The sequence below is a fragment of the Rattus norvegicus genome, chromosome 5, assembly GCF_036323735.1.
Source record: "Rattus norvegicus strain BN/NHsdMcwi chromosome 5, GRCr8, whole genome shotgun sequence".
Classification (NCBI taxonomy): domain Eukaryota; kingdom Metazoa; phylum Chordata; class Mammalia; order Rodentia; family Muridae; genus Rattus; species Rattus norvegicus.
The window spans coordinates 65,222,187-65,248,767 of NC_086023.1; the positions used below are offsets into that span (position 1 = coordinate 65,222,187).

At 43.1% G+C, this 26,581-nt stretch overlaps 2 protein-coding genes across 12 annotated transcripts in view; one reads left to right on the forward strand and one right to left on the reverse strand.

The window, feature by feature from the left end:
• Ncbp1 (nuclear cap binding protein subunit 1) overlaps positions 1-22,346 on the forward strand; it is a 32,901-nt gene extending 10,555 nt beyond the window's left edge. The window contains exons 5-23 of one of the 2 annotated variants that reach the window (NM_001014785.1): positions 419-526; positions 953-1,074; positions 1,749-1,818; positions 2,594-2,809; positions 5,495-5,592; positions 6,566-6,629; positions 7,708-7,818; positions 10,128-10,192; positions 11,171-11,233; positions 12,055-12,129; positions 12,929-13,032; positions 15,000-15,122; positions 16,473-16,575; positions 17,053-17,146; positions 18,030-18,133; positions 18,678-18,792; positions 19,536-19,664; positions 20,120-20,233; positions 21,314-21,812. In NM_001014785.1, coding sequence (NP_001014785.1) covers positions 419-526; positions 953-1,074; positions 1,749-1,818; positions 2,594-2,809; positions 5,495-5,592; positions 6,566-6,629; positions 7,708-7,818; positions 10,128-10,192; positions 11,171-11,233; positions 12,055-12,129; positions 12,929-13,032; positions 15,000-15,122; positions 16,473-16,575; positions 17,053-17,146; positions 18,030-18,133; positions 18,678-18,792; positions 19,536-19,664; positions 20,120-20,233; positions 21,314-21,427 — 1,992 coding nt within the window. In that variant the 3' untranslated portion in view covers positions 21,428-21,812. Of the gene's footprint in view, positions 1-418; positions 527-952; positions 1,075-1,748; positions 1,819-2,593; positions 2,810-5,494; positions 5,593-6,565; positions 6,630-7,707; positions 7,819-10,127; positions 10,193-11,170; positions 11,234-12,054; positions 12,130-12,928; positions 13,033-14,999; positions 15,123-16,472; positions 16,576-17,052; positions 17,147-18,029; positions 18,134-18,677; positions 18,793-19,535; positions 19,665-20,119; positions 20,234-21,313 lie in introns of both variants that reach the window. The other variant, XM_006238037.4, reaches the window with a different exon arrangement.
• Positions 5,095-26,581, reverse strand: part of Xpa (XPA, DNA damage recognition and repair factor) — a 48,504-nt gene continuing 27,017 nt past the window's right edge. For 3 of the 10 annotated variants that reach the window (XM_063287331.1, XM_063287332.1, XM_006238035.4), the window contains exon 6: positions 24,569-24,763. In XM_063287331.1, coding sequence (XP_063143401.1) covers positions 24,615-24,763 — 149 coding nt within the window. In that variant the 3' untranslated portion in view covers positions 24,569-24,614. The other 7 variants (XR_010066351.1, XR_010066350.1, NM_001106656.1 and 4 more) reach the window with 6 other exon arrangements.

The following is a 26,581-nucleotide window of genomic DNA, read 5'->3' on the forward strand; positions in this document are numbered from 1 at the left end:
ACCAGACACCCAGTAAATGTCTCTCATTTAAAACTTCTGTTTCTATATTTCAGCAAAAATGATTCCTAGCCAAACAGAAAGACCAACCTACTTCAGTAGAATGGAGTAACTGGAGTATTTGAATGTCTGGGTGCTAAATGTAGCATAACCTGGTGTGCTGTAGTGCACGTAACCGAGTGGGCCTGAGCTGCCCCCACTGCAGGTGTGCTTCTGGGCACTGAAATTTGAATTCATGTCGCTTTGTGTAAATATTGTTTTAAGCCTTACATTTAAAGATTTCTTGGCTGACAGGTCCCACAAACAAGAAGATAGTAAGCTGGGTATAGGCGTGGGTTTTAGTTTCGTAGGCTGATATGAGGTTGTTTTGTAAGTTATGAAGGACTGTTAGGTTTGATACAGATATCGTTTACCCTCACAGGTCCGTTTTCTGTCTGATCTTGTGAACTGTCATGTGATTGCTGCCCCATCTATGGTTGCTATGTTTGAGAATTTTGTAAGTGTAACTCAGGAAGAAGATGTGCCTCAAGTAAGCACCCTTTATCTTGAATCTTTTCTGTGCAGCACCGTTACTGAGGTTTTTGTTTTTGTTTTTCCCACTGAGAACAGCAATAAAATCCAATAACATTATCACACTGTAATGTTTAATATCTGAAGGGCAAGTCAGCTGTCTCACTGGTGGGTCCTTTTGATATCTTTGTGTTAATTCAAATGATTTTAATAAGATTAGAAATAGATATTTGGAAATTCTCTGGGTTAGCCAGATATTTTATTTAAGCTCTATTGAAAAGCCTCCCCAGTATTGCATTTATAAATAAAAAAAGGTGTGGCGGAAGGGAGTTGTTTAGCCCAGTTATAGAATGCTTGCCTAGCATCTAACCGTGGAAAGAAAGAATAATTAATAAATAAAATTAACTAGCATGCACTTTTTTATTACCCTTTTAAACTTGTTCAGGTGCGACGGGATTGGTATGTGTACGCGTTTCTGTCATCCTTGCCCTGGGTTGGGAAGGAGTTGTATGAAAAGAAAGATGCAGAAATGGACCGCATCTTCTCCAGCACCGAAAGCTATCTCAAGTAAGGCCATCACTCAGGTGCGCTTTGTTGTTTGCATAAAGATGTCTGCTGACCCAACAAGTGCCTTAAGTTCTCTGGTAGCAGCAGCACCGTTTCAGTTCCATTTTAAAAGACAAAACAGAACCATAAAGTTGTAGAAAATGTTCATTAAATTGCATTCTCCTGCTGCGGTGACTCACAAGACCTCAGGACTTTGTTAGTGCATCAAGCTAGCAACGAGCCTTTCAACACCGCGTATGACAGCGCCTCTGCGGCTCTAGTGTTCCTAAGCTGAGAGTCACCTGTGGCTCAAAATTACCCTTCTGCTCAGGCTGCTGAGTTGACTGGACGAAGTTCAGACATGATACTGATGACATTACATAGACATAGAAACATAGAAATGACATTGTTGGGTAAAGATTCAGAACAGTTGAGAATTTTGACATATGTAGTCAGATTGTCTTCCAGAGACATAATCTCTTCCAGAGTTGAGGTTGTACCAATTAACCCTTGTGCCATCAGTGGTTGAGATACAGAAATGCCTATATCCTGATGATATGTAGACCATTATCAAAAACGTTGATCTGCTGATCTGATGGACAGAGATGTCTTTCATTGCTTTAGCTAATCATGAGAACCATTGAATGTCTTTTATGTTTTACACCCTAAGTGTAGATTTTCATTTTTATCTTTAGAAGACGCCAGAAGACTCATGTGCCCATGTTACAAGTATGGACTGCCGATAAGCCACACCCCCAAGAAGAGGTGAATTGACTTCCGTCTTGTAATAGAAACGCAGCTCTTGAGTGGATTCTGATCTCTGTAACATGCTTAAACTGAGTCAGTGAGATGGCTCAGTGGGTAAAAGTGCTGCTCCCAACCCTGCCTGGCATTCAGTTCTCAGGACCACATGGTGGAAAGAGGGACTGGTTCCTGCAGGTTGTCCTCTGAGCTCTGTAGTGCTGCACAAATGAGTAAAACCACAGCCTTAGAAAATGTTCTGACTGTTGCATCTGTACATCTTGGCTGGGTTCCTAATGTTTCCAGTGAGAAATTCATTTCCTCAGAGTCTGAAGCATAGTCGGAGCTCTTTAGTAGATGGTAGAATGTAATTGAAACACCCCTTTGCTTTTTAGAATACCAGTTTTCACAGACTTGACAAGTTTTATATCTAAATACTCAGTTTTAAAAATAGCAGAAGTGGGGCTGGGGATTTAGCTCAGTGGTAGAGCGCTTACCTAGGAAGTAATAACTCTAAATGTGCTTCTGAAAACAAACTGCTTAAGGAGAAATGGAATGCGGGCGGCCTGAGATAGAGCCGGGACTGCGGAGGGAGAGCGGCCCTGGCAGGAGCTGCCCTCTGACCTACATGCAATGCTGTGGCAAGTGCATGCACATTAATGTAATTTTAAATGAAAACAAAAAATGCCGTTCCTTACTACTATATGACATACTGATACATGTTGTGTATTCTAGAGGGTCGACTTTTCTGTATTGTTTAACCAAAATGTGTCTACTAAATATTAAAATCTCTTTTTAGTATTTAGATTGCCTGTGGGCCCAGATTCAGAAATTGAAAAAGGACCGGTGGCAGGAAAGGCACATCCTAAGACCCTACCTTGCCTTTGACAGCATCCTCTGTGAAGCACTACAGCACAACCTGCCTCCTTTCACACCACCGCCTCACACCGAAGACTCCGTGTACCCAATGCCCAGGGTCATCTTCAGGATGTTTGACTACACAGACGACCCAGAGGTAAGTCAGTGACCGAGATCTCCCGGAAGGGCCTGGCTTCAAACTGTACTTGTGACTTAGTTTCCTTTGACTTCTGTCTTCGATATCTTGAGACAGGGTTTCTGGATTCCAGATTGGCTTTGAGTTTACAAATTCTCTTATCTCAGCCTTTCAGGTGCTGGGATTACAGGCTCGTACCACCTTGCCCAGCTCTGAAATAACCTTTTAATTTTCAGGATTGTTTGTTTGTAACATAAGAAGATTAAAAACAATTTAATGTTTTAATTCAGCAAACTTTATCACCTTGTTATGACAAAACTTTTGTTTTACTCATATAAATAGGAGAGATGGCATAGTTTACCAGTCAGGAGGGTAAGATGAGAGCCAAGTTAGCATTTTCATGCAAATACCACCCAGGCCCACAAGGGAGTCCTTTACTTTTTCTCTCAGTTCCAAGGACTCCTAAAATAGTAGGTATTATTATTTCTAGGCCGACTAAATTATTATCACATGTAAAATACCTTGAAAAATAACTCATAGGACAAGTGCTCGATCTCAGCTATTAGGATAGGGTGTGTTCTGTGCATGGGTAGCCAGAGCTTGACTCCAGCTGTCATTCATTTTTCTTCACCTTTGGGGCAGGGTTGGGGTTGTTAAGGTCTCTCAGTGAACGTGGAGGTCACCATTATAGCTCTCCTGCATGACCTTAAGCCCCACAAATGTACCTAGCTTGAGATTCCCACAATGCTGGGGATAGAGGTACATGGCCCCCTGGTCTAGCTTTTAATGTGGATTCTGGGGGCTCTTCCCCTGAGCTGTCTCCCAGGCACCATGTTTAGCTAGTTTTTCTTGTTTATTTAGTGAGTGTCTCTCTGTGGCGCAGTCTGTCTTCATTGTGACAGTCCTTGAATTCTGAGATAGTACTTGTGAACCCCTATGCTGAATAGTTCAAATGTCCGCTATAGCATTGCATTTGCTATTGGAGTTGACCTTGAACTTCTGATCCTCCTGCCTCTGCCTCTGTTGTGATCTCACACATTCACCACCGTACCCAGTTTTATGTGATGCTAAGAATTGAACCCCGGGCTTTGTGCATGCTAAGCAACCTATTCTACTGTTGATTTTTTTTTTAAATGCTTCCTTATCTAAAGTATCCATATTTTAAAACAACTCAGTTTGTTATTCATATCAGCCTCCCACGTTATCATTCTAGTTTTTACAGTACTTTTTATGTTTTTTATTATGAAGCTAAACTGTTGGCAACTCTTTAATAGAAAAAATGATTTTGTTGTGATATTGAATTTAAACATTTAAGCACATAACAATTATTTTATATCTCGGCGTGTGTGTGTGTCTTGCATAGAAGCAGACGACTGGCTCTGGAGAGAAGCTTGGCACTGGCTAAGCTTCCAGAGCTGCTGCTTGCTCCATCCTGGTCGCACGTGGCGGGTCAACCTCAGCCCCAGCACAGGGGCTTTTCATATGGGTTTGTGAACGAGCTCCGTCCTGTGGATTATAAGACGCTGGGCTTGGTTCTACTTCTCTGGTTACCTACCTCACATAACGAGTTTCAGGCACCAAGTTACCTAGCAGATGTATTCACGAGTGGGCTCTAAAGTCTGTTGTTGGCACAAGAGAACATCAAGCAGATAATCTAAACCAGCTGCCTTTGGATGAAGGCCACTGACCAGGGCCTCTGGTTTGGTTTTGATTCTGTTTATTTTCTTTGGTTTTGTTTTTTTTTTTTTGTTTTGGTTTTTTTTTTGTTTTTTGTTTTTTTTTTTTTTTAAGAATACAAACAAAAATAAAGCAGAGATTCCAAATGTCCCCTTTCCAAGCTCAAAGCTGCTCTTCAGCCTGAGTTTCAATCTCTTCTCCTTGGATCAGCCTGGAAACAGAACACACTAGAGCAGTAGAGGGAAAGACTTGGTCAGGGACAGTTTAACCGAACAGTTTAATGCCTGCCTTTGGTTCCCATTCAGTAGTCCAGCCTTCCGTGAGTGCAGGGGGGCTTGATTGCCAGGTCTGTTATATTAAATAATAAGAAAGCACTTTGAATCAAAATTATATAATGACCTAATTGGGTTTATCAACTGAAAATCTAGTTTATATTCATGACATGTACCCTTTGTGATTAGTTATTATGAGTTATGGCGAGGGAAACAAGAATTTGACCTCAGTATGTATTTCTCCTGTGCTAACTATATTTCCTTGCTATTACTGCCCACTGCCTGTCCTTCCTCTGTGAGAGAGTATAAACACTCCAAAATAGTTACCTCAAAATAACATCCTTTTGTTATTTTGGTAGTGTCTTTTTAAAGTGTTTATTAAATTTAAAAAGTGGGCCGTGCTTCCCTGGATAAAAGCATGGGGCTGTGAAACCTGATACCAGGCCCCCATAGTAGAGAGAGCACTGGTTCCCCACGAATTGTTCTCTGATCTCCACAAATGCACCATGGCAGACACCCATACACAATGATTGGAAGATGATAGATGGACAGACAGAGAGAGTTTTTTAAATTAAAAAAACAGATTTGTAAAGTGGCTCTGGTGTCTGTATGGCCTCTCTCAGGAGGACAGCACACTTGATTCTGTGTAGTTATCTAACACAGTAGTTCAGAGCTATTTTATTCAAGTATTTATTGAATAAAAGAAATAAATCTGTTTTGTGGCTCCTTATATGAGTACATTTGGCTTTCTTTCCAGGGTCCTGTTATGCCAGGGAGCCATTCAGTAGAGAGGTTTGTCATAGAGGAGAATCTTCATTGCATCATAAAATCCTACTGGAAGGAAAGGAAAACTTGGTAAGATTCCCTCCGTGGTACTTTAAAAGGGATAGGAAGGTAGTTTGATTCCTTTATAAGAAAAAACTGTATGTTTAGAGGTATTAGGCTGTAGCTAGCCTAGCAAGCATGAGGACCAGCGTTCAGGCGCCCAGAGCCCATGTTTAAGTCAAGTGTTGGCACTCACCCTTAGCTTAGTTCTGGGACGCTGAAACAGGAGTATCCCAGGGCCTGCTGTCTCACCAGTCAAGCCAATCAGAGAACCCCAGTTATTTTTCTTGAAATAATTTTTTATGAGTATGGGTATTTTCCATGCATGTATAGTTGTATACCAAATGTGTATCTGGTGCCCTCAAAGGCCAGAAGAGGGCTTTGAATCAAATGGAAATGGGGTTACAGACAGTTGTGAGCTGCCAGGTGGGTGCTGGAATGGAACCTGGGTCCTCTGGAAGAGCAGCCAGTCCTTTTAACTGCTGAGCCATCTCCAGTTTCTGAGCCCCAGATGTAGGAGAAAGAAGCCTTGTAAGATAGAGAAGCAATTGGAGAAGATACTCAACACTGACCTTGACCTCTGAACATTCACACACATACTGAATAAGCTAAAATTGAATGGTACGCTGGTTTTATTTGGCTGTGTGGAAATCAAAGCATACTATTGGCTTTGTTTTGGGGTTTTGTTTTGTTTTTTTCTGTTTTCTAGCATTTAGAAACCAAAGTTAATAAATTTTCATAGAGCTGGAAAGATTTGGCTTAGATTTTGAGGAGAAATATATTTAGGAGTAGAGCACCTAGGTTAGTAGATCTGAAGGGGTTGGTATTATTACTTTGTTTCCATTTTGTGTGTAAGACAAACAATTCACGCCACGTTAATTAATAACTGAATTCTGGAACATTAAAGCAGAGAGTTTTTTTCAGCTAAGTTCTGTGCATTTAGAGCTGTTGGGTTTCATGTATGTCTTTGTACACTGACTAACTTAAATCACACTTTTTACAGTGCTGCCCAGTTGGTGAGTTATCCAGGCAAGAACAAGATCCCATTGAACTACCACATAGTGGAGGTACACATGCCATGGGTGCTGATTCTCACCTTCCCGGTCTGTCTTCAGCTTAGTTTGTTCTTTCCTTGCTGTTTATCAGGCTCTGAGACTGAATGGAGGGTTAAGGACATGGCCAGCAGTTTGGTCTCAGTTGGCCTCACCAGGAAAGGAAGAAAGGAGGGTGGGACTCAGAGCCTTTACCTGATGAGTCACCTTGCTGGCCTCAGCTTCTCTCTCTCTCTCTCTCTCTCTCTCTCTCTCTCTCTCTCTCTCTCTTTCTCTCCCTCCCTCCCTCCCTCCCTCCATCCATCCCTCCATCCCTCCATCCCTCCATCCCTCCATCTCTTCTTTTTTTTAAGTGCCACAGGCCTTTACTCCAAGCACTCGGGAGGCAGAGGCAGGCGGATCTCTGAGTTTGAGGCCAACCTGGTCTACAGAGAGCATTCCAGGACAGCCAGGGCTACACAGAAAAACCCTGTCTCAAGCAAAACAGAGACTGGGTGTCACCCTATCACCCAGCCTGATCTGGAACTCATGACCCTCCTGCCTTATCCTGCTGAGTTGCTAGGACTCCAGGCGTGTGCCACCACACATATTTTTAAACCTGGAAATGTGTAGAATTCATCATGCATTAAAAGGAAAGAATGCACTCTAGGGCGTTAGACTTTAGGAAGGGGTAGGAAATAGCCTGCCCAAAAGATCCAGGGTCTGGTGTGAGTAGCAGCATAGACACTCAGCTGTCTCCACATCTGCTCCACCAAGAGTTCTCATTACCCACAGGAATTCAGCTCCATTGCTTGAGCCCCTTGATGTAGTTCCTCCCTCGGTCGGTCTGAGACTTCAAAGGACGGGTCACTGCGCACTTGTCTCAGTGCTGTGGGTCAAGCAGCCTTCGTCTAGTAGACTTGATACAGAACAGGGTGCACATGCCGTTCACTTGTAGATTTCAGAAAGAAAGCATAATTTTTAAGAATAAAAGGCCATTCCTTTTCTGTGTAGGTGTTGCGGAGTTTATGGTTAGATTGTAATGTGTAGGTCTTTCTAATGTAGAAATGCAAAACTAACTGAGTGTAGTTTCTGACTCTGGGTTGTTTCACAGGTGATCTTTGCAGAGCTGTTTCAGCTTCCAGCGCCTCCGCACATTGATGTGATGTACACGACACTGCTGATCGAACTGTGCAAACTTCAGCCGGGCTCTCTGCCCCAAGTGGTATCCTTTCATGTTTTTAAGTGTACATGCTTTGGTTGTGCTTTTAAAAGATTGCATTATGGAGCTTTCTTTTCTCAGATTCACCTTTATGTTTCTATTGGGATTTAGGGATAATGGTTTCATTTGGTTTTTAAGTAAATAACATTTTGGACAAAGTGGGTGTTTGTGAAGTTGACATATAGCACCTCCCTCTGCTTAACATAGAATATGGTCTTGTGGCTTACAAGCTCTCCAGTAGGATCCTGTTACTTTCACAACACACTAATAATGCTGGTATTGCCTTTTGTTTGTTTTCTGAGCCAGGGTCTTAGTCTAGCCCAGGCTAACTCTCCAGGAGTTGAGATTATAGGTTTGAGGCCATGTCCAGCTATTCATTTGCCTTTTAAAATAATAGTTTCATGAAGAGAATGTATATTCTGCCATTTCAGGACCTCACTAGATAAGTTGCATGATTTGAATAAGCAATTCCATATCTGTAACTGTGTGTGTGTGTGTGTGTGTGTGTGTGTGTGTGTGTGTGTGTGTGTGTGTGTCTTGTGTATCTTTGTGTCTGCGCGTATGCGTGCATGTGTATCTGTCTTATGCTGTGTCTTATGCTGCTTCTTATGGTCTATGAGAGTTCCTAGGAGTGGTCCAGGCCCCCACTACCCTTGTGGGTTGCTGTTTGTCTGGTTCCATCATGTCTGCTCTGTGGACATGTGGTGCAAGTGCGCTCATTTGTTGTGAGTGAGCTGCTACTCCTCTGCTCGGCAGTCAGCCTAGCTTTTTTGTTAGATGACTTTCAACTTAAAAGGTCCTGGGTTTTTGTTTGTTTGTTTTTGTTCTTTTTTTAGATAATTTTTAGAAAACTTTTTTATACAATATATTTTTACTATATTCTTTCCTCTTCCCCAACTTTTCTCAGATCCTAGCCACTCAACTTAATGTCTCTCTCAAACAAACAAAGGAAAATCCAAACAAATTCTGGGGGGTGGGAAGAAGAAGAAAATATCAACAAAACAAACAGCACACACAAACCTGGAGTTTGCTTTACATTAGCCAGCTACTCCTGCACATGTGGCCCGCCCTCGTGTGTTGATTTCTCCATCTTCTTTTCCCAGCAGGTATCAGTTAAATAGTTTCTTGGTTAGGGGCCAACTCTGTGTCCACTTCCCCTCACCATTGGTGAGCCTGTGCAGGTCTCATGTGTGCTGTAGCATTCTCTGTGAGTCTGTGTGTCAGCCCGCTGTGTCTGGAGGATGCTGTTATCCTTGTGGCCATCACCACCTCTGTCGCTGACAGTCTCCACTCTGCTTCCACACGCACCCGTGATGCTTTTGAGCTTTCTTATACTTGTGTAGTTGTACTTGGGTAATTTTCCTTATAGCATTCTTGTGTGTCTCATAACCATGGTACCTACCTCCACACCCTGTTGGTCATACTTAATTTTTCTTTACTGCCTCCCTTAGATTATGAAAAGCTGAATTTTTTTACTACTTTTTTTTTTCGTCTTATAACTTTATCTAATTATCTTAATCTCAGTCTTAATTTCTGACCTTCCTTTCGGATAATAAAGAGGTCAAACAATTCTCCAATTTGAAGTTTTTTCTTTTTTTTTTTTTTTTTAAATCTTTTTGGCATTTGAAAGAAAAACTATTTTATACATGATACCATTTAGATGTATATATATATACATATCATCCCAGATGTCCATTTCTTTTTGTACATCCTGAACTTCCATCTCCAGTTATTTCATATGGAAGTTTGGTTTTCAAAGATGGTTTGCTGCTGGTGCTACTGTTTTTAGAAAAAAATTTGTTTGCTTTTGTTGTGATAGTGGTTTTTGTTCTTAAGAGATGGGATGGCTTTTTAGAGATAGAATTGGGCATGATTCTTACAGAAATTGTGTATGTGATATTTCCAAATCAGAAGTAACCTGAGTGTCCAACAATACATGAATCGATAAAAAAATTTTGTTTTCTTACAAAGGTAATATTCAATTAAGCAACAAAAAAGACTTGTTTTTAATGCAGTGAACAGCATAAATTGAAAATTAATTTATGCTAAAGGAAAGAACAGATTCACAGATCATGATACTGTTTTTGTAAAATTTTAGAAAAATGTGAGGATTCCTTACTGACAAAAGATGGGTGGATGCAGTGAGAGGTCTCAAATGACTGAGGGGGAGTGGATACAAAGGAGCAGTCAGGGTTACTGTCCAGCGTCGACAGTGTAACTTGAAAAACAAGATTAGCTATGTGAAAAGGAAAGAAACATACCGTCCTTAGGCAGGAGAGTAGGAAGTAGTTCTCCTTACCTTCCGGTCACAGCTTGCACAGGCCACTGAGATGCTGTACATGCGTCTGGACACCATGAGTACCACGTGTGTTGACAGGTACGGCCATTGGTGACATCGTCGCAACTAAGGGCTATGTTAGCGCCTCAGGAATCTTCAGAATCTCATATTCAAAAATTATCAGTGAGAACTACCCCCGTCCATGACCTTGAAACATTTCAAATGATTGAAATCAGTTTGGAGAGAAGTGCTTTAAGAAAGTGTTTTCCAGTGTCTCTAATAGAGTACCAGTTCTGTAAACATTTGAGTACTCCAATGGTCTTCAGGGCATCATTTAACACACTAAGATGTTTCCTGTCCCGAGAGCTACGTGTGTTTAAGTGGGTATATAGGCTGTCCTGAAAAGGTCGTAGTGGGCTTGGAGAGCTCAGCAATTCAGGTTCTGCTCTTCAGAGGACCTGAGTTTGGTTCTCAGCAAGCACATCCTGAAGCTTTGCTCCAGTTCCAGAAGATTCAATACCCGTCTGACCTCTGGCACTGCTGGCACTGTGTACACAGATATGCAGTGTAAACACATAAATGAAGAAGTAGTTACACTCTTAAAAGGTCTTTGAGAGTCTAAGAGCTGGTGAAAAGGCTCAGTGGTTACAGCACTAGCTGCTCTCCCAGGAACCCATGCTTGATTCCCAGCAAAACACGAGAAGCTTACTCTGATTCTGCCATTTGTAAATTATTTGTAAACATTAACTACAATTTATTTTTTTAGCTATTTCCATGTCATAAACAGTTACATGAAAAACTAATATCCTCCTTCATAGCTGTGAGAATTACATAAATATTTTGCACAAAACATGCTTTACTCATGGCTGTTCACTAACAAGAATAAAAGGGAGCCCCATTGTGAGAGCTGAGGAATCTGGGGACATAGGACAGGGAGTCAGACTTTGTTGAGAAAACAAAAGACTACAGGTGGGGTGGGGTTCCCCGAGACAGTTGAGCTGTATTAAGATTTTATAAACTGCTGGTCTAAATTGCACTCTTTGTTTTCTCTTCTCCCTGCTCCACTCCCCAATGTAGGTTTATTAATTGGTTTTCTCATCATCTAAGTAATTTTCAATTCCGCTGGAGCTGGGAAGATTGGTAAGTGTAAGGTTTATCCTTCCTTATTGAAAACAGTTACTATTGGAGATTGCTCAGTCAGTAAAGTGCTTGTTACTCGAACATAAAGACCCAATTGAGCTCCAGAGCCCATGTTAAAAAAAACCCATGTTGAGCCCTTCTTGGTTGCACACACCTTTAATTACAGCACCCAGGAGACAGAGGCACACCCATCTCTAAGAGTTAGGAGCCAGCTACATAACAAGTTCCAGACCAGCTAGCACTGCTCAGTCAGACCCTGGGTTTAAAAAAAGCCAGCTGTGGAGATGTGGGCTTCTAATCCCAGCACCAGGGACATAGAGATTGACAGATCCCTGAAGCTCACTGGCCAGTCACCCTAACCTAATGGGTAAGTTCTGGGCCTAGCGAGAAACACTATCTCAAGTCAAAGTGGGTGCACTGGGGGAACAACGCCCAAGGTTATCCTCTGATCTCCCTGTACAGGTCACACTCATGTATGCAGCACATGAATACATACATACACAGGAAAACCTTAATATTTAAAACTAAAAAAAAAAATATATATATATATGAGTGCTCTGTCTGTTTGCCAGGAGAGAGCATCAGATCCCTTTATAAATGGTCATGAGCTACCATGTGGGTTCTGGGAATTGAACTCAGGACCTCTGGAAGTCAGCCAGTGCTCTTAACCACCAGCCTCTAAAACTCACTTTAAAACAGTTTGTTGTCTCAAGTATTTCTTGATATTTAGTTACTCTATGTGGATGAGGTAAAAGGTAGAGAAACCTCTAACCAGGAACTGAAGGTTATGCATGTTAACGTAATCCAGATTTCCTCCCTAGGTCAGATTGTCTTACTCAGGATCTTGAAAGTCCCAAACCAAAGTTTGTAAGAGAAGTTCTAGAGAAATGTATGAGGTAAGCTCTTTGCATTTTGTTCTCTTAGCTCTCTTAGCTTCTCATGAAGGAAACTGCTGGAACTGGTTATTATCTGACAGGATTTCTCTCTCCTTTGTTTTGTACTTACAATGTTTGTCCATCTTCCAACTCACTTTTAAATGAAGATTTAGGCTACAGTTAGTCTGCTGTACTATTTGGATTTTATGTTAATTAAGCCAATAAGATTCTTTTCAATGTCTCCCAACATTGATGAGCATTTTCTTATTTTCTAAACTTGGGTTTTTATCTAATCTGTGTTTTCTTAGCCCTCTCCGAGAGCCATCTATTTAAAGAGCCTTTAGTTTCTAGTTGATAGAGTATGTTTTGGGGAACTGTGATTTAAGCTCTTAATGTGTATTTTTTAGGGGTAGTTGAGGCCTTTGGGAAGATACCGTGTGCATGCTTGCACGGTATATCCCTCTTTTCACACCCAACATTGTAAATACTATGTAAATGCTCTGTTGGACAGGACAAAGCGTGCCTCTTTCTAGCTCCCACTTATTTCTTTGCCGTGTCACGACCAGCCTCCCAGCCGTGCCATCTGACCTCCACCCGACCCATTCTCACTTGCAGTCTTCCCTGAACGCACGCTGCAGAGTCAGTGTCTGAGCGGCCTGAGCTCACTCACCTATGCTAACTTTCTCAATGGTTGGAAGGACTTGGTCCCCATTTGCGTCTTGGTTGTTCTCTGTGGGATCTTAGATCTGGCTTCTGGGCAGGTTGAGTATTAGCAAAGCCTGAAACATGAGACTTTCTGAGACTCTTGTTTATGTTGTAGGTTGTCTTACCATCAGCATATATTAGATATCGTTCCTCCCACCTTCTCAGCTCTGTGTCCTGCAAACCCAACCTGCATTTACAAGTATGGAGACGAAAGTAGCAGTAAGTAACACTCTCTCCTTAGGAAGTACCGATGGACGCATTCGGGGAAGCTGGTTACCCATAGGAGGGAAGGTTGACGTTCTCAGAATCGTGTTTCTATATTTGAAAAACGACTCACATTAACCACTAGATTAAGGATTTTGTTGTTGTTGTTGTTAGCTTTAGGTTCCTTCTGTTTTATTCTGTTCACAGTGTTTTTCACATGACCTTTTTAATCCAGTACAAAGAGTAGTACTGTACAGAGGGGAATTCTTCCTGGAGTGTACTAAGACTGAAAGTGCGTTTGTTAAGATGGAGACTTGTTGAATTGGTTACCATCTTGTCCTAGTTAGCGTTGCCGTTGCTGTGATGGAGCGCCATGAACACAAGCTGAGGGAACTGTTTGATTGGTTTATACTTCATGTGTCCATTGAAGGGAATGAGGACATGAACTCAGACAGGCCAGAGCCCCCGGAGGGTGCTGCTTAGGCTTCCTCCCTTGGTTGCTGAGCCTGCTTTCATATAGAACCTAGGACCACCATTTCAAGGGTGGCACCACCCACAATGTACCAGGCCCTCCCACATCAATCACTAATTAAGGAAATGCCCTACAGCTGAATCTTATGGAGGCATTTTCTCAATGGGGTTTCCTCCTTTCAGATAAGTAGCTTGTGTCAAGTTAACAGACATAAGACCCACCAGTGCACATTTGATGCTGGGAACACTGGGACTCTTGGCAGTCTGCTTCTAGAAGTAAATTTGTAATCATGATTTTCACCTTTGGCCCCATGGGTTCTGGGACTGCACCATGAATCAGACATGCTGGGACTGCTGTGGTCTCTGTGGGACCATTTATGCTTCCTGAAGGCAGTGTGTGCAGTGGTGATGGGTACAGAGGTAGACGTCAGGTAGAGGTTCCAGCCGTGCTGTTGTGGCTGCACTGAATGTTGTGATCCATCCGTGAGTATCCCATTTCGTGCTGCAAGGAAGTTCTGTGTCTGAGAACCGTGTTCTTCCTGATACACCACAGAAAGCTTTTTATCTCCAGTTCCTGTTTTCCTCCATGGTCTGACTCAAGTGTTTTATTTGTAACCTTTAACAACCTGCTTCATACTTCATAAAAATGCTTTCTGTGTCTACTTCTGAAGTAAATTTCTTGGTTCTCAGCTAGTGTGTAAATTCCTTGGTAACAAAGGATTCTTATTTTCTTGTGCGTGTATGGTTTTTTTTTTTTGTTTTTTTTTTTTTGTTTGTTTGTTTTTCATAGAATTTCCTACCACTTTCAGGAACAGGCTCACAGCAAGTGTTAGCTATATGGTTATCCTTGTGTGCTCTATTTTTTGTGATAGACATTTGTTATTACAGGTGGTCTTAATAGCACAGGTCTTACAATCCTGTGTCAAGATTGCCCTTCTTGTTACCATTGTCTGAATTACATTGAAAGTACATTTCTTTTTGCTCTGATGCCTTTATATTAACATAAATTCTATACCATATGTACGTTACTCACAAAATCCTAACCAGCAGTAAGCATGTAGGGTTTAAGGGTGGGGCCTCTCATATTGGCAGTGTTTACCTTGTTTGAACTCACTTGCTCTAGAAGAAAGGGTTGTTGGCAAAAATGACCAAGAAGCTTTTGGGTTTAAAATGTCTGGGAGACCTGAGGACTGGTGTGCTCATGAGTACTGGCATTGAGAGTTATTGCTTAGTCTAGATGAAAAGGCACTGAATTAGGTAAGGCTTTCTGGTATAGTATCATACATGGTTTAAATGCTGATCTTAGGCTAAAGAATATTCTGTTTTAAAGGGAAATAACAGGGGTTGGGGACTTAGCTCAATGGTAGAGCACTTGCCTAGCAAGCGCAAGGCCCTGGGTTTGTTCCCCAGCTCTGAAAAAAAAAAAGTGAAATAGCAAACTGTTGATTTACCTGCTCAGAGACAGAACAGTCTTTGAGCTTAGTCTACCTTCCCTTCTGTTGTGTGTTTAGATTCTCTTCCTGGACATTCCGTGGCACTCTGTTTATCTGTTGCTTTTAAAAGTAAGGCAACCAACGATGAAATCTTCAGCATTCTGAAGGACGTACCAAATCCTAACCAGGTTGATGATGACGGTGAGAGAACGACTTCTTCAGCTGAACCTCCTAGGCCAAGTTAAAGCATAAGACACAGCTCTGGTGACACGTTCTGTTGCGGCCTGTTGGTGCTCACACAGCAGTGTCTGCTGTCCTTAGCACCTGCATATTTCACCCCTTACCTAAGAGGCCCTAAAATTTCTGGGAAAAGCTTCTATTAATAAAAGCCATTCTGGGTATGATATGCACTCCTTTAATCCCAGACTCGGGAGGCAGAGGTAGGTGGGTGTCTCTGAGTTAGAAGCCAGCTTAGGTTACATAATAAATTCAGGTCACCTAGAGCTACACAGTGAGACCTCGTCTCAAAAGCAACAATAGCTACCAAGAAAGGACATAAGCCATGTGCTACATAAAATAAACCACACACTGTTTACTCAGGGGCTTCATAAACCATGTGCTACATACAAATAAACCACACACTGTTTACTCGGGGGTTTCATATATTTCTACTTTATGCATCTCTGCATTGAGGGCTTGCTGAATGGGGAGGCTTAGTGGGTTGGATATTTTGGGTATAACTGACAGTTTCTCCAGATTATAAGTTATTATGATACTACTGCCTAATCTTTACTTAGTATCATGTAATTCCAGCCAACATCTTAGCTTTGCTTTATGCTCCTGGTGTGAATAGAAAAATTGACAGAGCGATATAAAAGCTTCCCTGGATTAGGATTGGTCAACAGTAGTGAGAGTTGCATCACCACTGTGAAGGCATCCTGTGAAATGCTTAGTTAGGTAAATCTGCGTTGCACAAAGGCAGAGCAGACGACAGGTCAGCGGGGACGGCCATCTGTCTGGGGAGCACACCAAAGACTGTCAGTCAGCCTTGGGAATAGGAAGTTTAGACTTTGGCAGAAGTTGTAAGATGTAGATTTAAAGCTTTGGCTGGTTTTGCTTTAACATTGTAGTCAGCACATGGAGGAGGGCTGTCTGATGCTTTTAAGCAAATGGGTCATGAGCTGGAAGTGGTAGTGCACGCCTGTTACTCCAGCCAGGCTGGCCACAGAGTACAGTGAGAGCCTGCATGAGTAAAAACAGCCCTGGGGTCTATGGAAGAACTGGGGGCGGGGGGAGGAGAGAGGATATGGATGTGAGAATATTAAGGCTCTGCTTTTTCAATGAGGGATTGAGGTCAGGGCTGTGTAGCCTTGGCTGGCCCAACCTGGTTTCATGTTTTCAGTATTTGAAATCAGTAGAGTCTGCTGTTTGCTTTTACTGGGATATTATTATATGTTCATATGTTATCCTTAGCATTCCAAGGTATAGCACCAAGAAATCACTATAGTTGACTTTTTTAAAAAATCCTAACATAAAAAAATTTTTTTTCAGATGAAGGGTTCAGATTTAATCCCTTGAAAATAGAAGTCTTTGTCCAGACTCTGCTGCACTTAGCTGCCAAGTCCTTCAGTCACTCCTTCAGTGCTCTTGCAAAGTAAGTCTGTGCATCTGAGTGCTGATGCTATAGTAATTTTTGCCTAGAATTGTGAAATATGAAGATCTTCCTACATAATTTGGTAGAGTGGGGTTCGGTTGGTGGTGGTTAAGTGTGTGCAGTGTGGATGTGCATGTGGTGGGTAAACCAGTGCCAGCCTAGGTCCTGGGGACAGTCATCTACAGAGGCAGAGGGTCCAGCTATCTAGACACCTTTCCCAAGAGAGAGAGCAGCAACGAAAGCCTGCCCAAGGGCCGGCATCTAAAGAGAGCAATTTAATAAGAATCAGAAGAAAAGAGCACTCCCCTAAGTTGAAGAAGCTTCTTCAGGCTGAATTCCAGCACATTTTTGTGCTTAGTGAGGACTCTTGCATTTACGTATTATATGTTAGAGTCAGAAACGTTATTGTGGGGGCTTTGAAAACACTGAAAGGGCTTATGAATAACTCTTACTTGTACTTTTCACCTTTGTCTAAAGGTTTCATGAAGTCTTCAAAACTCTAGCAGAAAGTGATAAGGGGAAGCTGCATGTGCTGAGAGTCATGTTTGAAGTCTGGAGGAATCACCCGCAGGTACAGCTGTTTACTTAGACACACAGAGAAGAACTTAGTTACATTTGAATCTGCCAGTGAGATGTTTAAGTCTGTACACTGGGTGTTGTGAAATAATTAACCGATACATTCTTTTTGGTAAATTTTTAAATTACTCTAAGCTGTTAGTTAGGGGTGCATGGGAGGGTCACAGGGCCTTTGTGAAGTCAGAGGACAAATTTCAGGTCCTTCCACCATGGTGATTCCTGGGTACTGAATTTAGCTTGTCAGGCTTGCTGTCAAGTGTCTTAGCCACTGAGCCATCTCGCCAGACCTCGGTAACATTCTTCAGGTGGCGCTGTGGTTGGTTTGTGTTAAAAGCATTTCCACACATACTAGATGCTGAGTACGAAAACTGTGTGACCACAATATTTGGTAGGAAATAGTTACCGTGTTTATCCATTTCTACAAACAAGACCCATAAGATGCTGTTTTTTAACTGGGGAGATTTCAGCTGAAATTGCAGGTACACAGACACATAAACATTTGTACAGAGGTATTATCAATGAAAATTTCCTAAAGAGTGAGTGCTACCATTCAAGAGTTGTCTTTTCATGCAGTCTTTACTGTTAATATCATATTTCTTACAATATTAGAGCATAGCAGAAGGCAGAATAAATCTAAAGACTGACTAGTCCAATCAAGAGCATTTGGGAGGTAATGACAGGAAAATCAGGAGTTCAAGACCAGCCTTAGCTCTATGGAACCCTATCTAGAAGAAAAAGAAGATGAGTTATGGCTTCAACTGGCCAATTCCATTGCCATTAAAATCACGTTTATAGCCCTGCTTCTTTATCTTCCTAGCATTGCTTTTCATTATGCCTGCGTACTAGTGAAACTTGACCCTGTCTCTTGCGCACTGCAGATGATTGCTGTACTGGTTGATAAGATGATTCGTACACAGATTGTTGACTGTGCTGCAGTAGCAAACTGGATCTTCTCATCAGAGCTGTCTCGTGACTTTACGAGGTTTGAACCAGAATTGTATCCCCTAATAACACTGAAGTACACAGACTTTATAGATGATCAGGACCAAAATAGCAAGGCTTAGCATATAGTGAAAGCAAATGAAATAAAATGAAGTCTCTGGCAGTCTTAACTTCTCCACTACACCTGCTATTGCAGAGCATACATGAGTTCTGAAGTGACATATGATCAAAAGCTTTTCAGGACCAACAGAATGGCTCAGTGGGTCAGGGATCTTGCTGTCAAGCCTAGTGGTCTGAGATCCCTGGGTTTGGTCCTCAGAACTCACATGATAGGAGTTTTATTAAGGGGTAGAGAAGCACAGGTTATGGTCCTGCCCTCTGGGAGCCCACCTGACTGCAGTGCATGGAGATGGGTGCTGTCCTAACTCACCACAGTGCTGAACTAAGCGTTGCTGGAAAAAGGACGCCTACTTCTCCCCAGAGGAGAAGTCCCTGTCAGCCCTGGGAATGCCAGTCTGAAATATTGCAGATATTTTTTCTATAGTAGATGACATACATTAACCAAATGCTGCATTACTCTTAAGGTTGTTTGTGTGGGAAATTTTGCACTCTACAATTCGTAAGATGAATAAGCATGTTCTGAAGATCCAGAAAGAGCTGGAAGAAGCTAAAGAGAAACTAGCAAGGCAGCACAAACGAGTAAGTCACGTGCTGATTGAGTGCTCACACTGGGACAGAATCTGCAGGGTAGTCCGAGCCCATTGCCGTGACAGTAGTTTATTTATTTTTTAATTCCAAGTTACACAAAACTGTCACATGCTATGACACTGATGTTGACCACAAACTATGTCTCCCTGGTTTGCCACCTCTAGGTTGGCTTTCTAGAAGAAAACTTACTTATCTCTAAGTCTGGAACAGAGGAGAAGGGATGCAGCTGTAGCAGCTGGGTGGAGGGGTGGGACAAGTCAGTCTCACTCCCACCTGGACAGAGCATCCCCATGGTAACAAAGACTGTTTAGAGGAAGGCTGGGAGCTGGCTGATGCTCCAGCCCAGAGCAGTGAGCGGTCTTCATTACTGGTGTTGAGTAGACCCACCATTGTAGATAAGTCCATGCCTGAGCTGGCCATGGCAGTGACACCAGGGAGGCTTCACCCCACTGCTGCTACCAGCACTACCACCTCCAGGTTTCCCCAGAGCTATCGTTCTGGAAATAAAAGCCCTTCAGTACAGAATCCTCCCCAGGGCTAGGGCAGGACTCGGTGTGTCTGAGCTCCTGGGTTTAAGTCCTAGCACCACCCATCCATCACCCCCAAAATCAGCTCTAGGGAGGTGGGGGCAGGAAGATCAGACATAACTCAAGGCCAACCCGGGCCACAGAGCAGAACCTGGTGTTGATGGCTCCTCTTCTGTGCTAGATGTCACACACTGGCTTGTTTTGCAGCGCAGTGATGATGATGACCGGGGCAGCGACAGGAAGGACGGTGCCCTGGAGGAGCAAATCGAAAGGCTGCAGGAGAAAGTGGAGTCTGCTCAGAGCGAGCAAAAGAACCTTTTCCTCGTCATCTTCCAGGTGAGTCGGCTGGGACTGTGAAACGTTAAGGGCACCCATTCTCTTAGTTTGAAAAGTTACTGCTTTTAATCACAAAATGTTAAAATATAGAACTTTGCAGAAGAAGAGTGTCACAACTTGGAGGCTGTCTGTTCATCTAAATGTCTATCTCATGTATTCCTTATGGTTGGTGACTACTTTCTTCCTGTGAACGGTCTGAATGGTATTAATGGTAGATTGCTATTAACATGCTGTTTTCTTAGAACAGAGGCCAGGTTGTACTTCTACAAGACACTAAGGGATTTAACATTAACTCTCTCCCTTGCTAAGTAGACAGTTTTTGGGGAGTCCTGAAAGTCAGGAGTACGCATCACAGTCCAGTGGAGCAGCAGGACCTTTGAGAACTCCTGGTCTGGCTTTGTTGAGAAGTTATTGTTCCTCCTCTAATACTTCTTCACCTTGTGCATCTTTTCCAGCGTTTCATCATGATCTTGACTGAACACTTGGTGCGCTGTGAAACCGATGGGACCAGTATATTGACCCCGTGGTATAAGAACTGCATCGAGAGGCTGCAGCAGATCTTCCTACAGGTTTGTGAGGCCTGGAACAGTCAGTCAGCACCACTGTTTCAGTCACATGGGCTTTCCAGTTAAAGTCAGTGGTAAAACACTAGTCTGTCAGGCTAGACCACAGAATCTTACCACTGTTTAAAAAAAATAGTTCGGGGCTGGAGAGGTGGCTCAGTGGTTAAGAGCACTGACTCCTCTTCCAGAGGTCCTGAGTTCAAATCCCAGCAACCACATGGTGACTCACAACCATCTGTAATGGGATCTGACACCCTCTTCTGGTGTGTTTGAAGAGGGCGACAATGTGCCCACATAAATAAATCTTTAAGAAAAAAATAGACCCAATAAAGCTATGGAGGTTATGTAGCTCTTGTTAGGCCCCTTAGTTTATGTGCACTTGCTGCCACTCCTGTTCTTTCAAATACTTAAGCAAGGTGCTTTCCATCAATCACACTTTGGGTTGCCATTCTCTGTGCTAGGGAAAGAAATGTAGAGAGGGAACAAAAGCCTGCTAGCTTAACAGTAATCAGATTTATAAAGTCACTTTAAAATCTGTGTTCCTGTGGTAAAGTGTGTCTACATGAGCAAAGTAAACTGCTTTCAGCTAGATTTACTGATGTGCAAGGGACCAAAGTTCATTTTTCCTCTTTAGTTCATTAACTCCCTAAGTCCGCCTTTGTTCCAGGAAAGTGAGTAATGCAGAAGTAATTATTCTTAAAGTTCAGTTCTTCAAGCCTCCAAATGTCTCCCGGGTACTTGTGGTTATTAGCCCATTTAAGAGGTAACTGAGAGCCCCTAGTCCTATAGAAATGTCTTAGTGTGTTCAGTCCTCAGAGAGAGGCCCATTTGCTGATGCTTTGGCTCCCTAGACAGGCTGACTCTGAAACTGCACTGCCCCGACTTTCCAGACGTGCTGTCAGGGTAGCTCCTGCACCAAGGCTGTAAGAACTGGGCTTGGTTTACATTACTGTGTGTCTCCCTTCCACGCAGTGTGTCAATGCTGAGCCTTCTAGAAGTGTTCACATGGGTAGGCCACGAGGGACAGGTTCTGCAAGGCTGCTTGCATTCAGTTTCCTGACTGAAGCCTCTTTTCTATGTCTGCAGCATCACCAGATAATCCAGCAGTACATGGTGACCCTGGAGAACCTGCTCTTCACGGCAGAGTTAGATCCTCACATCCTGGCTGTGTTCCAGCAGTTCTGTGCTCTGCAGGCCTAACAGTCACGTTTTCCCCTTTTTATTATCTTGAAATAACTTGTCTGAATTTTGATGGTTTGAATGTTTGCTTTCCTGTAGTAGCCTTTCACTTCCTAAAGGAAATGGGGGAGGAGTGTGAGGAACATGAGCTGACCGACCTTTAGTTGCCCTGAAGGGCAAGTGTTACTCGATGACAGTGATGTTATGGTGACTGTAGAGTTGTACATATGGGATAGATTTGATACTTTTTCTCCTTAGTGCACAGAACAAGAGGTTTGAGGTGTTCGAAATGCAAGGTCAGGCTTGCAAAATAGTAGATACAACCGACAGGCTATCCCCGGGGAGCGTAGCTTTTCTCTGCTCCTGGGAAACATGGCTGGAATAAACTGCAGTTGTGTTTTTTAAACGTTGGGAGTCATGATTTATCATCTTTTCTTACTGAAGGTGTACTTGGTCTCCACCGGAAGCTGTCTTCTGCAGATACTTTTCTTAAGTGGTATTCTTATGATACCGCTTGTTAGTATAAAGGATTATTAGTACTAATTCCCAAATTTGTCTAAGTATAAGCCACCCAGAAATCCTGAAAGGTATTTTAAACTGCGATCTCAAAGTATACTGAAGATGGCAGCAGTTTTTCTACCTGATGGCAGGTTTGTCGGCCATTGTTGAAAAGCATCTATCTGGTCGTGCCTTGCACCTCTAAAAACAGTTTGCCCAAGATCCCGGACTATCACAGACCGACATGGAGTGACTGATAAATGAGCTGACGTGGACTTGGAATTCAGTGACTTGGGGCTCGTCTCTGTGATCCCTGAGTCTGTTGAGGCTGAAGCGAAATGAGTGTTTTGTAAAATAATGCATAAGCAATTATCTGACATTCCAGCTTTCTAGGATTTTTAAATTTCTTATTAAACCTTAGAGAAATCCACTAATAATATTATAATTACTGGTAGTAATTTTGTGCATTTGCTATCTTTTTGTATGTGCTATACCCTATCAAGTATACATTGATTGTCTGTATATGTGTGTATTTAGTTACCATACATTTCAATGGCCGTAGAATATAATTTCTTAATAATGAGAATTCCTAGGCTTTTTAAATACCACATTTAAAGTAGGTGTATCATTTAATCATTTAAATTCAGTAGTTCAGGGTTAGATGGGAGATACTTCAGAAAGACAAAATCTGGTTCTTAGCTAAATATCCTATTTTTTACCCTGTTCCTCCTTCCCATTTAACATTGCTCATGCTCTAATTGATTTGAAATGGCTCCAGTCTGAAGAATTAACCATTGAAGGCACTGATAACTGTATCCTTTCCTGGGGCACAGTAGAGTTTGGTTATTCTTGGTCTGCATGCTAGGAGTTTGCACTTTTCTTCCTTTCTTTTGATCCTCCTGTGTAGTGGGGGTTCTGGAAACTGCATTAATGTGCCCCTGCTTTATCCTAGTCAGCCATCTGGAAAAAGTAAACAGAGGAAGAAACCCTACGAAGACAAAGTGAAAAGCAGGCAGCAACTGCTCCCATAGACAGGGTGGCTCGTCCCTGCACACATGCATGCCTCGTGGGCGCTGGGAGTCATGCTGATGCTCCTTAACCAAGTAGACACGCACTGCTTCCCTGGGGACTGCATCACACCTAGGTGAAAGGTGTGCTGTGCCTGTGGCAGCCAGGCATTGGACACCAGGGTTAACCTAAACGCAGCTAGAGAACAAGCATGCAGCAAAGCGGGTCTCACTGTGGGGGCCTTGACAGCAGCTGTTCACTCACTACCGCTGCTGCACTGCCGTACCTTAGTAAACCCTCCTAACTGGCTCCTGACAGATGGCTGTGCTCACTTCAGACAGAATCACACCCCAGGAAAACTTGTCTGAAGTCCACAGCAAGGACGTTAAATCCATGTATCTCAGGAATGGGTTATCCCTGCCACACAGCAGTACTGAGCGGCAGCCTGAACCCCTAGTTACTCTGGTCCTCAGGCTAGAAACTTCTCTCTGTAAGGATGTCCGGCTGCCCATTCAGGATCAGTTTTTGCTGAGTGTTTCTCAAGATTAGTAATGATGGCCCCACGTCACTTGGGATTGGCTTGTTTTGAGTTTGGCCTCTCTCCAGGTACAATGCACAGCAGCTGATAGGAAACGTGAACTGACCAAGCTTCCCACTTAGTGCATCTGAGGGGTTTGTCAAAGTCTTGTGTAGCTCCTTGGCTGAAAAATTCCTAGCGTATGCCTCCTCCTTGCCGCTGCTTAAACACAGTGCATACTGGTTAGGAATGGCTCCTGTCCTCGTCCCAAAGCAGCATGGGCACTGGCAGTGCTTTCTGACTTTAGCTCGTTAGCTTCACTTGAGCTACAGTCTACAGAAACGTGTAGATAGTCTTCCCTTTCTCTCGGTCCCCACCTCTGTCCTGCAGGGTTTCTCTGTAGCCCTGGATCTCCTGTACTCTTCAGTAACACTTTGACAGAGGTGAAGAAAACTCTAGTTAGCTAAACTGCGGCAGATGCCTATGGGGAAGTGCGACTGCTGACTGACTTCCTACCTCAGAAGCTCTAAGTAAGCACGGAAGCACTGTTATCCCTCCCCGGCACGTGAGACGTTCAAGGCAGATAGACTACTTACATGATAAATGCTTTAGATGAAATAATCAGATACTCAACTTTGAAAGTAACCATTTTTTCCTTTTAACACAGCATTTCCAAACTGCTGTGTGAAGGTTCTGTAGAATGGGGCCTTGGGCACAGGCTCCTGAGTTCACCCTCTGCTCCTGCTATTACTGGGTGCTTGTTGCTGTAAACCTCTCGCTTTTGCCACTGCCTGAAGACTTTACAGCAGTATACGTCAGACCTGTTCACCCCGTCAACCTTACCCTGAAGCCTTTCCCTCTGTGCCAACCTAGGGCTCCCTATTCCCCACAGGGCAACTATTCCCATCATCACTTTACATGTATGTGCAGGTGTACGTGTGCACCTTTTTTAAAGTCTATCACCTTAGGTCCTTTGCTTTTGGTTAGTGTATGAAATGATCTGCCAGTTTTCTATCTGGCTGTACCACCGGCCTCGCACAGACCCAACATTGTGCTCTCAGGCAGACCTTATACACAACCATTCCAACACATTGTTATGTGTTGTTTCTATGGAGACTGCATTGTGGAACGCATTGTGGAACTTTTGAACAAGGTCTTTATTTGTCTATAAATTTGTTTTAAAAGTCACATTTTTTCATATGTCAGTTCGTGGCCACACAAGGTACAAGTCTTGCGGTACATGTCCTCTTCTAAATGTTCCTCTGGTCCATATTCATGTTGGTGAGCAGTTGTTTCTCTTTTCCATACACTGCTTCTTACTGCTCGCCGCAGTTCTAAGGGGGAAGGGGAAGCTTTTCAGCCTAATGCAGAATAAGTCCAATAAGGCTTTCATTGATACTTGTGTATATAATGGTTTTCTTTCATTCTAACAGCTGGTTACACACTTGGCAGACCTGCTTCGTCTGTGCAAATAATTGTTTATTACGTTGTCAAGCATGAAGTTCAACTCTGAAAGTCTTCCAAATAAAAAGGGCTTTAGGAAAAGACAGGAACCAGCTTTAAAGGTCCCTGCTGGCCACTGGCCAAAGCTGGGACAATGTGAGCATCCAAATAAAGAGTGCCAGAAGGAGCTTGCCCTCCCATGACCTGAGAAGAATTCACAGGCCAGTCCAACTGATGCTCTACAAACGAAAACAAAGGCCAGGCATGAGAGCCCACGCCTTTAGTCTCAGCACCTGGCAGGCAGATGCAGGTGACCCTCTGTGAATTGGAGGCCAGCCTGGTCTACATAGCACATTCCAGCTATATAGTTCCTATTTTAAAATAAAACAGGCAGAGAGATGGACATCTATAATCCAGCACTTGGGGGGCAGAGGCAGGAAGATTGTTACAAGTCCAAGAAAACAAGAATAGAGCCCAAGGGAAGGTTTTGCAATGCAAACAAATAACCCCTATTTGTATGCCACAAAAACCTGGCTCAGATAAAACGTCTACATACACAAGAACCATGGAGTAAAAAGGGTGCTACTGTGTACACTGTGTACAGAAAGGAAGGGCTTCAGTAAAATGTATTCCTCTCACAATCAGCCTGAGTCTCATGGAGCAGAAGCAAGGTGCTGAGCAGCCCAGAGGCAAGAGGAGGGCTGAGGGGCCACATTAAAGGTGATAACCCAGCGCAAGTGCCTCAGTTATGATTAGCTGTTAGTTACAAAGAAAAGTTCTCAGAAACAAAAAGGTTTGAAGGAATCGGTCTTGGCAAATCACTCATGGTTAATAAAGTATATGCAAGTGTGAAAGTTTGGAAATGGCCAAATGCCAACACTCAGCCCCCTGTATGTACACATGTGCCTCATGGATCACAATGGTGCACGTGGTAGAAGTCAGATGACAACTTGGCAGCAGTATGTTCTCTCCTGCCACCAAGTGGGTTCTTCAGGGAACCAGAGTCAGGGAATTACACATTTACCCACTGAGCCATCTCACTGGCCCCAAAAAATCTTTTAAAGAAGGTTTGTTGGTTCCACAACACTCAGGACAGTAGCAGTCAACTGTCCTCTGTGGCGTCTGAGCTACACATGTTAGGGTATATGACAGTGATACAGGAGACAAGTCTAGCATAGCTGGGGGAGAGAAGCCAGGATGCTGCACAGAACTGGAGCCCCAGACAGCTGCTGCCCAGAGACTACCTCTCCTGGGAACGGGTAGTCATCTTGCTACTGAGAGCCTGAGAAATTGCTTAGAATGCCCAGCCAGGGAGATTTCCCCAAAATGCTTTGCAGTGAAGACTCAGTAGCACTTCAAAGCTTGTTTTTAGTAACTACAGGTTGCAAGAGAGAACAGCAGGCAAAGGAGCCGAGCGCTGCTGCTTCTGAGGTAAACCTACTACAGAGCTAGTTGAGAGAGACCCAACACCTACACGCTGGATAGCAAAGCAGGTGGCGCAGGTGGTCCCTTGTCACCTGGAGGAAACATTACAGAAAAAGACATTAAACAGGATGGACTTAAACACCACAGATTCCTCTGAGAAGGCCCACAACATATCCACAGAACAGTGTGCACTGTCTAGAAATTCAGAAGGGACCTCAAAATGGGATGATGTCCTTACCTGCCCCTTGCAGAGATGGGGGCATTCATACTAATGAAGTCTGCTG